The sequence below is a fragment of the Bufo gargarizans genome, chromosome 2 (genome assembly GCF_014858855.1).
Source record: "Bufo gargarizans isolate SCDJY-AF-19 chromosome 2, ASM1485885v1, whole genome shotgun sequence".
Lineage (NCBI taxonomy): Eukaryota > Metazoa > Chordata > Amphibia > Anura > Bufonidae > Bufo > Bufo gargarizans.
This window is the reverse complement of record NC_058081.1, coordinates 210441098-210454380: the sequence shown is the minus strand read 5'-3', so window position 1 is coordinate 210454380 and position 13283 is coordinate 210441098. Positions and strand designations below refer to the sequence as shown.

Sequence of the window (13283 nt, the reverse complement as noted above, 5' to 3'; positions counted from 1 at the left end):
TGCAGTTGGGACCATCAGTTGCGTTGTGGAGAAGTCAGGTGGATACACAGCTGATAGTCCTACTGAATAGACTGTTAGAATTTGTATTATGGCAAGAAAAAAGCAGCTAAGTAAAGAAAAACGAGTGGCCATCATTACTTTAAGAAATGAAGGTCAGTCAGTCCGAAAAATTGGGAAAACTTTAAAAGTGTCCCCAAGTGCAGTCACAAAAACCATCACCGGATGACATATACCTTATAATAAAACTGATCCACATTTAATGGACCACTCACATTGCAGGCTTGGTCAGTAAATATCAGTTATCTTTTATACCTCATATGAGAGGATTCCAACCCTCATGTATCGGTGAGATCTTAATGACAACAATTTCTACCTTACTTGGATGTTTTGGAGTCTTTGGGGTTCTCACCGATACTTGCCTACCACTAACACATCCGGCCTAGGATAAACCAGAACACAATCTCCCTATAGTGTATGGGCGCGAGGGAGGGCGACATGCGCAGTACACACTAGCTGCTTGGCGGGAGTACCGCTCTGAGTGCTTCCGGAAGGGTTGCATGTGCAGCGCATCCACACAGATGCCACATGCCAGACCTATAGAACCGATCCTCCTAATGTATTCTCCAGCAGCATGATTAAGGTACGTTTGGTGCACTGTATCTTTTCCATGATAATTCCCACTGAGTCACAATTGTATATATGAATTTTATTATCTTCTGTGTATAATATTAACTACACTTGGATGTCACATGATGCATTGTTGGAGGCGGAGTTGACCCCTTAGTGCTGGACCCTGACCCTCATGACTTGATGAATTTTATGTATAGATATGTCACACACTGATGTATTTCACAATGATTGAAAAAGACTCGCATGAGTCAAAACGTTGCACGATTGCTGAATAAACACTGAAGTAACATTGAAGACATTGAGTGCTGCGGTCATCTCTTCATCTTGTTGGTTACCTGAGGCCCAACACTGCCGGGTCCGCCACCGTCTGGACTAACTAAGAAGTCTTAGTGAGTAGTGCTGTCTATCTAAAACTACATATAATTATTAAAAAGAACTTAACACTACCGTAGCTCATATTGAAAAAAAAGATGGTCCCTTCAAGTTCAGAGGTTTGCTGCAATTTGTTTAAATTATCATTTTGTAAGGCTTTGTTCACATCTGCTAACATCGTTAAGGGGCTTCCATCACATATTCTGTTAAAGCGGCTCTGTTACCAGATAATCTCTATTAAACTAGGCACATATACTGGTAGGGGTGATCCTGTAGTTTAAAATAATACCTGTCGGCGCCACGGTTGTTGATAAAATTATACTTTTATTCCTTTGCTGGCAGGTAATTTCGAGCATCGGGAGGTGGGCTTTTTCACTACGAGCACCACTATGTGACGTCCCTCTCCCCTTTGATTGACAGCGTTAGAGTAGGACTTTGACTTGGTCTAGCGCTGTCAATTAAAGTGAGGGGGGGGGGGTGTTCAGACTTCAGGCATCACATAGAGGTGCCCGTAGTGAAAAAGTCCGCCTCCTGGTGCTCAAAATTGCCTGCCAGCAAAGGAATAAAAGTATGATTTTATCGACACCCGTGGCACCGACAGTGAGGAGAAATGTATTATTTTAAACTGAAGGAACACCCCTACCAAGCTATGTTCCTGGTTTATTAGGGGTGACCTGGTCACAGAGCCATTTTAAATAAGCAGGACAACTTAATGCAGCGTACTGCCTTATATAGTCCAGTAAAATGCTGGGTTCCCTGACTGGATAGACCCCATTACGATGAATAGGGTCCATTGGGTGCTGTTGGTGTTCATCAAGATTTTTCTGTTTGTAGACCTGAAAAATGACACAGATATGAATGCAGCCTAAGGATGGGTTCACGTATAAAGGCCTGAGCTGAATGCCTTATGCACACGATTGTATTATTTTCGCATGTGATCCGCATTTTTTGTTTACTAGATGTAGACCCATTTATTTTAATGAGGCCACAAAAAATGCGGACAGGAATCCATCCCGGAAATAAGTAGAACATGTTCTAATTTTGTCCATTTTGACAATGGGGCCAGTCAAAATTGCAGGATGCACACAGTATCTGTATTTTTCCAATCAGTGGCTTGTGGACCGCAAAATACATACGATCGTGTGCATTAGGGCGAACACAACTGATGACTAACTGAACTTTTGGGAGCTATAGGATCGGTTTTGTCATCAATTTTCCTCCAGTGGTTTTACAGTATATAAAAGAAAAAAAACTCAAATGCTAAATATATGTGAAGGAAGCCTTATGATACGGATATGACAAGTATCAAATATCACTGATGTTATACCAACTGTTGGGTGGCGTGAATAACAGGGGGGATTTTTACAACTAACGCAAATATTGTGATACTGCAACATTGCAGTAAAGGGGGTTTCCAGGAGTTTAATATTGTGGGCTTATCCTTAGGATAGGTCATCAATATCTCATCAGTGGAGGCCTACTCCCGGCATCCCCACTAATCAGCTGTTTGAAGAGACCCCAGCACTCTGTTGAGCACTGTAGCCTCTTCCTACGCAGTGACGCCATGTTCATTGGTCACATGGCCTAGGGACAGCTCAGTCACATTCGAATGAATGGGCCTGGGCTGCAATACAAAGCACGGCCACTATCCAATGTACAGCACTTTGTTTGGTAAACTGTGAGGAACCTGAAGCACAGACCAGAGCACTGCAGCTTCTTCAATCAGCTGATCAGCACGGGAAACGGGTGTTGGACCCCCATCCTTCAGATATTAATGACCTATCATTAGGAAAGGCCTTAAAGGCTATGCACACCTTTGGTGGCCATTTTTTATTATTATTGTATTGTACTAATTTTGATCTAAAAATCATTTTTCAATAGGTTTTTATTAATACAAAATGTATGCCTGTTTATCAACTACTTGTAATCGGCTGCTATTCATTATCATCCTTTATACAAATTGATATCCTCTTATGATTATGTATCTGGTACATATAAGGCTACTTTCACACTAGCGTTCGGCTGTCCGCTTGTGAGCTCCGTTTGAAGGGGCTCACAAGCGGACCCGAACGCTTCCGTCCAGCCCTAATGCATTCTGAGTGGACGCGGATCCGCTCAGAATGCATCAGTCTGGCGGCGTTCAGCCTCCGCTCCGCTCAGCAGGCGGACACCTGAACGCTGCTTGCAGCGTTCGGTGTCCGCCTGGCCCTGTGGAGGCGTGCGGATCCGTCCAGACTTACAATGTAAGTCAATGGGGACGGATCCGTTTGAATATGACACACTATGGCTCAAACGGATCCGTCCACCATTGACTTGCAATGTAAAAGTCTAGACGGATCCGCTCAGGCTACTTTCACACTTAGAAAATTTTATACAATATAATGCAGACGGATCCGTTCTGAACTGAGCCACCGTCTGCATTATATGAGCGGATCCGCTCTGAACGCTAGTGTGAAAGTAGCCTTACACCACTGTTGGTGTCATGTTTACCTTGTCTTTTTTCTGAAAATGAAAATAAAATATTTAAAAGTTTAAAAAATAAAAATAAAATGATGAGCCTTTTTTCCTGCTGAGTTTCTCTACTAGCAGGATCTGTTACATAGTTAATACGGTAAAAAAAAGAAAGACATAAGTCCATCAAGTTCAACCAAGGGATAGGTGGTGACGCGAATCCCAGAAGGAAGTGAGACTCAGATTTCTACACATTTTTATAAGCATTATTGTCCTTTACTTTTAAGAATTCATTTAAACCCACTGTTCCTGCTGTGACCACGTCACAGTTCTTACAGCAAAGAAGTTTTGACGCTTCTGGAGACTGAACTTTTTCTTCTCCAGTCGGTATGACGCTTCTGTATTTTCTCTCTTCTCTGTCAGGCAGGGAGCTGACGGGCTCCTGATCTCTGACCTTATAAACACTCATTAAAGCTCAGTTCTTATCTTACTGATAAGAATGTGGCTTTAAGAAGTGTTTAGACCTTTTAGTAATTTAGAAAAGGGTTATTAGATGACGACAGAAAGTGAAAGTACCATCTGCACAGCTAGAAAAACAGATAACTGTTTGTGCCAGAACGGCTCAATATTTTTAATAAAGACCAATTGAAAAAAATATTTTTACCACAAAATGAGTAAAATACAATCATAAAAAATTTGTCCCTGAAGGTGTACATAGCCTTTATTTCACAGACTCCTGAAAAATCCAGACATCAATTCTCTCATGCTTTTAATAAATATTCAATATTTTTAATGGATCATTATTAGTAATTTGTAAAATCACCATTCATTCATTTCATCTAAAAGGGGTGTGTGCATGCATAATATAAAACAATAAAGGTGCCTGTGTGCATGAACTTAGTAACAGACTGGTACAGAGGGGGAGAGGACCCTGCCCTGTATATTTGCTATGAATTAGCCCACACCCCTAATATAACAGCTGTCATTTTACTTATGTTCTTGTTGCATACTTTAAATAACATTTTATTGCCACAGGTTGGGAACCAATCAGCTGGGTGCCCATGGTACTCAGGATCTTTGGAGAGCTCTAGAAATCAACAAGACTCTAATCGGTCTATATCTATATGATAACAATGTCACAGATGAAGGCACACATGAGATGGTCGAATACCTACAGAAAAATACTTCACTTGAGGAACTACAGTAAGCCAGTTTATTATGGTTTCCTTTCACTTCTTTTTAACTATATTTATATAGTATATATATACAAAGTGCCTTGAAAAAGTATTCATACCCCTTGAACATTTCCACATTTTTTCATGTTACACCCACAAACTTAAATGTATGTTTTGGGGATTGTATGTGATAGACCAAAAGAAAGTAGCAAACGTGTGAAATTAAAAGACAATGATACATGGTTTTCAAAATGTAATAAACAAAAATCCAGAAAGTTAGGCATACATTTGTACCATTCCTTTGTAGCTCTGGCTGTATGTTTAGGGTCGTTGTCCTGCTGGAAGGTAAACCTCAGCCCCAGTCTGAACACTTTTGCAGCCTCTTCCAGGTTTGCCCTGTATTTAGTTCCATCCATCTTCCTATCAACTCTGACCAGCTTCCCTGTCCCTTAGGAAAAAAATGGTGTGTTCAGGGTGATGTGCGGTGTTAGATTTCCGGCAAACATTGCGTTTTTCATTTAGGCAAAATAGTTTAACTTTGGTCTCATCTGACCATAGCACCTTCTTCCACATGTTTTATGAGTTCCCTACATGGCTTGTGACAAACTGCAAATAGGAATTCTTATGACTTGGACAGATTCTCCCACCTAATCTGTGGATCTCTGAAGCTCCTCCAGAGTGACCATGGGCCTCTTGGATGCTTCTCTAAATAGTGCTATCAGTTTAGGTGGCCATGTCTTGGTACAGTAGGTTTGCAGTTGTGCTATACTCCTATTTTCAGATGATGGATTGAACAGAGCTCTGTGAGATGTTCAGAGCTTGGGATATTTTATTTATAACCTAACCCTGCTTTACACTTCTCTGCAACTTTATCCCTGACCTGTTTTTTTTGGTTTTCATGATGCTATTTAATCACTAATGTTCACTAACAAACCTCTGAGGCTTTCACAGAACAGCTGTAGTTACACTGAGAATACATTATACACAGGTGGACTCTGTTTACTAATTAGGTGAGTTCTGAAGGCAATTGGTGACACTGGATTTTATTTAGGGGTAGTGTAGTTTTCAGACTTTTATTTATTAAAAAATGTCAAAAACCATGCATCATTTTCTTTTCACTTCACACATACTTGGGGTATGAATACTTTTTCAAGGCACTGTACTATATACTATTTGCAATAGATTACCTTATTTTCCGGCGTATAAGACGACTTTATAACACTAGAAATTATATTTAAAAGTCGGGGGTCGTCTTATATGCCGGGTATACTCAAATCTAATGGTATATTCTAACCCCCAGGCGTTCCCATGGTGACGGGGACGCTTTCCTGGGGGTTAGAATATACAGGGCCCCGCCACTCACAGGAGTACATTTATAAACTGTTATCCGTAACTTTAACTTTAATCAGTGCTCATCTCTTTACTAGGGTACCTTACGCTCAGCTCCGGTAACAGGCACTGCGGGCGGTGCTCACTCACTGACCTCACGTGCCTGCTCCTCCCACTTGGTGGGGCAGACGTGTGACATCAGTGAGTGAGCGCCACTCGCACTGCCTGTTACCGGAGCTGAGAGTAAGGTACCTAGTAAAGAGATGAGCACTGATTAAAGTTACGGATTACAGTTTATAAATGTATACTCCTTTGAGCGTCGGGGAGGGGGATCTGTGGATGGGACTGTTATGGGGAGGGGGATCTATGGATGGCACTGTTATGGGGAGGGGGATCTGTGGATGGCACTGTTATGGGGAGGGGGATCTGTGGATGGCACTGTTTAGGAGAGATCTGTGGATGGCACTGTTATGGGGAGGGGGATCTGTGAATGACACTGTTGTGGGGAGGGGGATCTGTGGATGACACTGTTATAGGGAGGGGGATCTGTGTATGACACTGTTATAGGGAGGGGGATCTGTGGATGACACTGTCATGGGGTGGATCTGTGGATGACACATATGGCATAAGATGCTATATACAGGGTGGGCCATTTATATGGATACACCTTAATAAAATGGGAATGGTTAGTGATATTAACTTCCTGTTTGTGGCACATTAGTATATGTGAGGGGGGAAACTGTTCAAGATGGGTGGTGACCATGGTGGCCATTTTGATGTCGGACATTTTGAATCCAACTTTTGTTTTTTCAATAGGAAGAGGGTCATGTGACACATCAAACTTATTGGGAATTTCACAAGAAAAACAATGGTGTGCTTGGTTTTAACGTAACTTTATTCTTTCATGAGTTATTTACAAGTTTCTGACCACTTATAAAATGTGTTCAATGTGCTGCCCATTGTGTTGGATTGTCAATGCAACCCTCTTCTCCCACTCTTCACACACTGATAGCAACACCGCAGGAGAAATGCTGGCATAGGCTTCCAGTATCCGTAGTTTCAGGTGCTGCACATCTCGTATCTTCACAGCATAGACAATTGCCTTCAGATGACCCCCAAAGATAAAAGTCTAAGGGGGTCAGATCGGGAGACCTTGGGGGCCATTTAACTGGCCCACGACGACCAATCCACTATCCAGGAAACTGTTCATCTAGGAATGCTCGGACCTGACACCCATAATGTGGTGGTGCACCATCTTGCTGGAAAAACTCAGGGAACGTTTGAAGGGGTTAATGGAAACACCTTGGCATTAGGTATGTATAAAGTTATTGGTTTGGAGGGGTTAATGGAAGCACCTTGGCATGTATAAAGTTATTGGTTTGGAGGGGTTAATGGAAGCACCTTGGCATTAGGCATGTATAAAGTTATTGGTTTGAAGGGGTTAATAACTTTATACATGCCTAATGCCAAGGTGCTTCCATTAACCCCTCCAAACCAATAACTTTATACATGCCCATTGGGTTTGGAGGGGTTAATGGAAGCACCTTGGCATTAGGCATGTATAAAGTTATTGGTTTGAAGGGGTTAATAATTTTATACATGCCTAATGCCAAAGTGCTTCCATTAACCCCTCCAAACCAATAACTTTATACATGCCCATTGGGTTTGGAGGGGTTAATGGAAGCACCTTGGCATTAGGCATGTATAAAGTTATTGGTTTGAAGGGGTTAATAACTTTATACATGCCTAATGCCAAGGTGCTTCCATTAACCCCTCCAAACCAATAACTTTATACATGCCCATTGGGTTTGGAGGGGTTAATGGAAGCACCTTGGCATTAGGCATGTATAAAGTTATTAACCCCTTCAAACCAATAACTTTATACATGCCTAATGCCAAGGTGCTTCCATTAACCCCTCCAAACCCAATGGGCATGTATAAAGTTATTGGTTTGAAGAGGTTAATGAAAGCACCTTGGAGGTGCCTTCATTAACCCCTCTCTAAACCAATAACTTTATACATGCCAAGGTGGTGCCTGCAGCCTCCATTAACCACTCTCTCTCCATCTGCCTGCCCCCAGCCTCTGATCTGCCTGCCCCCAGCCTCTGATCTGCCTGCCCCCAGCCTCTGATCTGCCTGCCCCCAGCCTCTGATCTGCCTGCCCCCTCTGGTAACGCAAACCCCCCCCCCCTCCCTCCCTCCCCAGTATTAATCATTGGTGGCAGTGGCCACAGGGTCCCCCTCCTCCCCCCCATTATTGGTGGCAGTTTGCAGTTCCGATCGGAGGTCTGTGCGGCGCATTTCTAATGCTGTAAGCATTAGCAATCCGCCGCACAGACAGAAGAAGGAGCGACCGGCAGCCACAGCGCACGTGAGTATAATGCGCTGCTCTCTGCTCACTAACATACCATGGCAGCCAGGACTTCAGTAGCGTGACTCCTGGCTGCCATGGTAACCGATCGGAGCCCCAGCATTACACTGCTGGGGCTCCGATCGGAACTGCAAACTGCCACCAATGATGGGGGGGAGGAGGGGGACCCTGTGGGATATGGCCGGCACATTCATTGGTGGCGCAGTGGCCACAGTCCCTCCCCTCCTCCTCCTACTCTGTCCTCATTGGTGTTCAGCGGCAGCCGCAAACAGTGGGGAGGGAGAGACTCCGTCCTCCCCCATCCTCCCTCCGCTGTGCCGGCCGGCTCAGATCTGCCTCTCTAGCCTCCGGAGGACACGGAAGCGGTGAGTGAGACGCTTAATTTCACTCCCGCTCCGTGATCATGTGATGTAAACGATTACTCGATGCAGGGAAACTGCATCGATGAATTTTTTGACTCGATTTAATAGAGTTATTCGAATAATCGTTTCAGCCCTACCAGACATCAACACAATTTCTATCCGCTCTGCACGTGTTAACCTCGGCGACATGTCAATGGCTGTAAACAAAGAGAAACTTGTAAATAACTCATGAAAGAATAAAGTTACGTTAAAACCAAGCACACCATTGTTTTTCTTGTGAAATTCCCAATAAGTTTGATGTGTCACATGACCCTCTTCGTATTGAAAAAACTAAAGTTGGATTCAAAATGACCGACTTCAAAATGACCGCCATGGTCACCACCCATCTTGAAAAGTTTCCCCCCTCACCTATACTAATGTGCCACAAACAGGAAGTTAATATCACCAACCATTCCCATTTTAAAGTATATCCGTATAAATGGCCCACCCTGTAGTGTCATCCACTGATCCCCTCCATAGCAGTGCCATTCACAGATCCCCCCTCCTCATAACAGTGCCATCCACAGATCCCAGTCAGTTCTCTAGACTAGAGAAGATCGTCTTGAAGACAGGGAGGGCTGGGCATTCAGGGGTAGTCTTATACGGCGAGTATAGCCCAAACCCTATATTTTAAATGGAAAAGTCTGGGGTCGTCTTATACGCCGGAAAATACGGTACATGAGAAGTGATTAAGGATAAAAGCAACTTATGGTATATTAGTTACATTTAAGTAATGTTATGGTAGTTGCCAGACAAATGCATTTAAAAAAGTTATCCTAGGATCTTTAGACTTTTTAGAAAACATAGAAGGAGGCTTATTAATGGCTACAGTATATGTCACAAAACAGTCATTCATTGTGAGAAGTGTAGAGAAGATATAGGAATCAAGATAATGATGAAAGGATAGAAAAAAAAATTATGTATGTGTGTCAGTGTAGAAAGAAAAAAAAAGAGTGGAAAACAGATGGGGGGGTGGAAGAAGGACCCTATTGCCATATACTACCTGAGAAAGTGGGCGCAATTTACCGGAACTAAAAGAAAGAGAAAAGGTAAAAATTAATCACATGATTAGAAAGGCAATGATGCAAATCAACACATAATGTTATATTTGCGGTTAAGTCCCCGTGGGGTTAAGGTGTCCAAAGTATGGATCCAATAGGCTTTGCGTTTTTTAAGAAGTTCGATTTGATTCCCACCCCATCGTGGACGGGCTAGACGTTCGATAACCTGGTATCGAAGTTGAGAGTTGTGGTGTTCAATTTTTATTTTTTTTATGATCCGGTATTGGGGGCCAAAGTTTTTCGCACTGCATGGTGGATTTATGGCTAGAAATGCGATCCCGAATGGGTTGGGTTTTCTTGCCGATGTACAACAGACCACATGGGCACTTTATCAAGTATACAACGAATGAAGTATCACAGGTGTAAAAATCCTTAATGGAAAATGTCTTACCAGTATGAGGATAATAGAATGTATTCCCCTTGATGACATTTGTACAACTAGCACAGTGTAAACAGGGAAATGTGCCCTTTTTCCTAGTACTAAGAAACTGTTGTCTAGCCAAAGTCTGCTCTAATTAGATAGTCCCTAATGTTCCTGGATTTTTTAAGGCACATCAGAATTCGTTCTCTGAATTTCTTGATCTCCGGGTAGGCTCTATGGAGGAGAGGCCAATATTTCCTGATGGATTGTTGTAACATGTGTCCTATTGGGTGGTAGGTATGAATGAAATCGATGCAATTAGTTTGTGTGGGTCGGTCACTGTGGCTACTGGGATTTGAGATTCTTGAGAGTTCCTTTGAAAGTAGTGTGGGTGGATATCCCCTTACACTAAATTTTGCACTCATCTTGTGCAGTGATGGCCAGTTCGCAGTGTTCGCCAGCCTCCAGGGGCTGTTCTCGGAACTGCCTGCTCCCGGAGACCGCATTTCATTTCAGACCGGCTGGCGCACAGGTAATGACTTACCTGTACCTCGCCGGACATGTCAGTTAAGATGGCGGATCGCATGTGTTCGCTGGTGAACACTGCGAACTGGCCATCTCTAATCTTGTGAAGTTTGGATGCTGGATCGGTGACTATACGATCAATGCGAGTAAATTGGGATCTGGGTTAGGAATTTTAGTTTTAAGTAGGGTAGCAACTTGTGTAGTGTAGTAGGCAATTCTTATCAGTGGGTTTGGTGTAGAGGTCAGTGGATAGAAAGCCTATTTTGTCTTCCTTAACAATAGTGTCAAGGAAGCTGACTGACTCACTTTGGGAGTGCCTGTCCAAATGCAAAAGATGTAATCTATGTAGCGATGCCAACATATGGCATATGCAAAAAAAAGGGGATTAGTATAGATTAAGTCCTTTTCATACACCGCCAGCTTAGGGGTTTATTAGGAATGGTGTCTAAAACACCGATCTTAATAAATGTGCCTCTTAATATTATTATTTTTTTCACTTTTATTCAATTTATTTTTTACTTGATAACTTTTAGCCCCCTCTTGCTCTCTTGTGCCATTCACCACAATAGAGATCTATTATGGTGAATGAGATTCTGACATGCTGCCTCCTGAGCTGTGCCTCATGCACAGCTTAGCAGGCAGCTTACCATAGCAGGCCTGTAAACCTTTAGCAGGCCGGAGACTGTCATGGTAACTGATCAGGGTTTCCGACTGGAAGGCAGAGGGAGCTGCATCCTCCTGCCTAACCTGACAGATGCTGTGATCGGCCTCTGAGGGGTTAAATAACTGGTTTCAGAGTCATTGCTCATCCTGGTCATTGTAGACAGGTGCCTGCTGTATTATACCGACGACATCTGCCACATATGGAGCGGGCTTAGCGCAGCAGCTCGCTTGATACAATTCAATGTGCATAATGCCGTAAATGTATGGCATTATGTGTTAAGGGGTTAAAGAGCCAGTTGCAAATGTGAGGCTGGCTTACCTATTTTTCTTGTTATGCTATGTAAGTATGTTTAAAAGGCTGAATAATGACTGGAAGGCTATGATGTAGGAAACACCTTTTGGAGAGAAATCTGCAGTTAAAAAAGGAAATGTTAACATGTCAGGATTGGAAATATAATGTATACTCAATGCTTTGATTTTGGAAGTTCCTTAAGGTAAACTGGCCTGCATTGTCTTGAAGATGTGAGCGAAAAATAAAAAAGTTATGGCTCCGGGGTCAGCAAAGGGTTACATACACAGATTCGGCTGAACGAGTATTTGTATGAGGGAGCCAGGAGGGAGTCGTGAGACATAGCTGTCGGATGAATGATCATTCTGCCGACAGCTATTGAATTCGTATTGCTGAGCTAAGATTGAAACCTCTATATTTACAACACTGTTCACGGATTTATTTTATCTCACATAGGATATAAATGTAATAATTTATATATTAACATATGTTTTTATCTCTAAACAATGTCTTTCAGTTTGTGTGGAAATACTTTTGGGGATGAAGGTCTCAGAAACATACAGAAGCTGAAACAAAACAAGAAAGAGCTAGAAGTTGTCCTGCGGATTGTAGAGAATTTGGAGCTGTTTCAGTTTGTGGAGGAAAAAATTCTTGAACTGAAATGGACACGAAAAAACTATCACCAAGAATATCTTAACAGCCTGCTTGACGCTGTCCTGAAGGATCTGGAGATGAAGGACTGCAATAAACGTCCCGAAATCACAGAGAAGAGCATTAACACACTGATTCAAATTATTAAAGAAGAACTTAAGCATGAAAGACAGGAGGAGTAAGAATAATAACTTCCCAGAGCCATAAGTTTTTATTTTTCTATTCACATATGTGGGCTTGTTTTTTGTGGGACAATTTGTACTTACTAATGACACCATTTACTGTTGCATACTATTTTATTTGAATTTGATTGATTTGATTTGCATTTTTAGATATTTTCATATATATTTTATATTATTTTACCATTTTTTTATGTCATGTCAAGGGTTAATATGACATCATTGTGTTATTAGCATGCGAATACACCCACCTTACCTGATTGGAAATCCCTAATCTAGAAGGGGATGATTCTTAGATAAGGTGGGGAATAATTACTAGTGTGCAGAGGATTAATTCAATCAAGACCAAAAGAAAAACTCAAAAAGAAAACAATACCAGAAGAAACTTGGATTATTTTTTTGGGACTACTAGGAAAGTTCTTGAGAACTGGTCCCATCTGAACTCTGTCTACCTTTGACCCGGTAACGTATATTGTGTTTACTGCTCGTGATATTAACAAGATATTTCTCTTGGTATATAGCCAAGAGTCCCCATACTGTGGGAATATATAGTGTTAGGTGTCTCCATAATGCTGATTATTCTCTTAGCAAAGATGCATATTGTTAATGGAAGATATGACATTATTTGCAAAGAGGACTAAATCCTTGGAAAGGTATTTTTCATAGTCTGATTGCCGAGCTGAATATTTTATCATATTAATATCATATATTTTTGATTGGTCATAGGAAAACAGAGTCAAGGGATAACAGTTATTTTCCTTTATAATCCGTGTTTTATTGTTTTAGCCTGTTTGATAAACAGAAGATACTAAGTTTCTCTTGGTA

The 13283-nt window shown here is 42.0% G+C and overlaps 1 protein-coding gene across 1 annotated transcript in view; it reads left to right on the top strand.

Moving 5' to 3' along the window:
- LOC122927772 overlaps positions 1 to 12603 on the top strand; it is a 61159-nt gene extending 48556 nt beyond the window's left edge. The window contains exons 9-10 of the mRNA XM_044279952.1: positions 4489 to 4656; positions 12146 to 12603. Coding sequence (XP_044135887.1) covers positions 4489 to 4656; positions 12146 to 12461 — 484 coding nt within the window. The 3' untranslated portion in view covers positions 12462 to 12603. The remainder of the gene's footprint in view (positions 1 to 4488; positions 4657 to 12145) is intronic.
- The last annotated feature ends 680 nt before the right edge of the window (positions 12604 to 13283 follow it).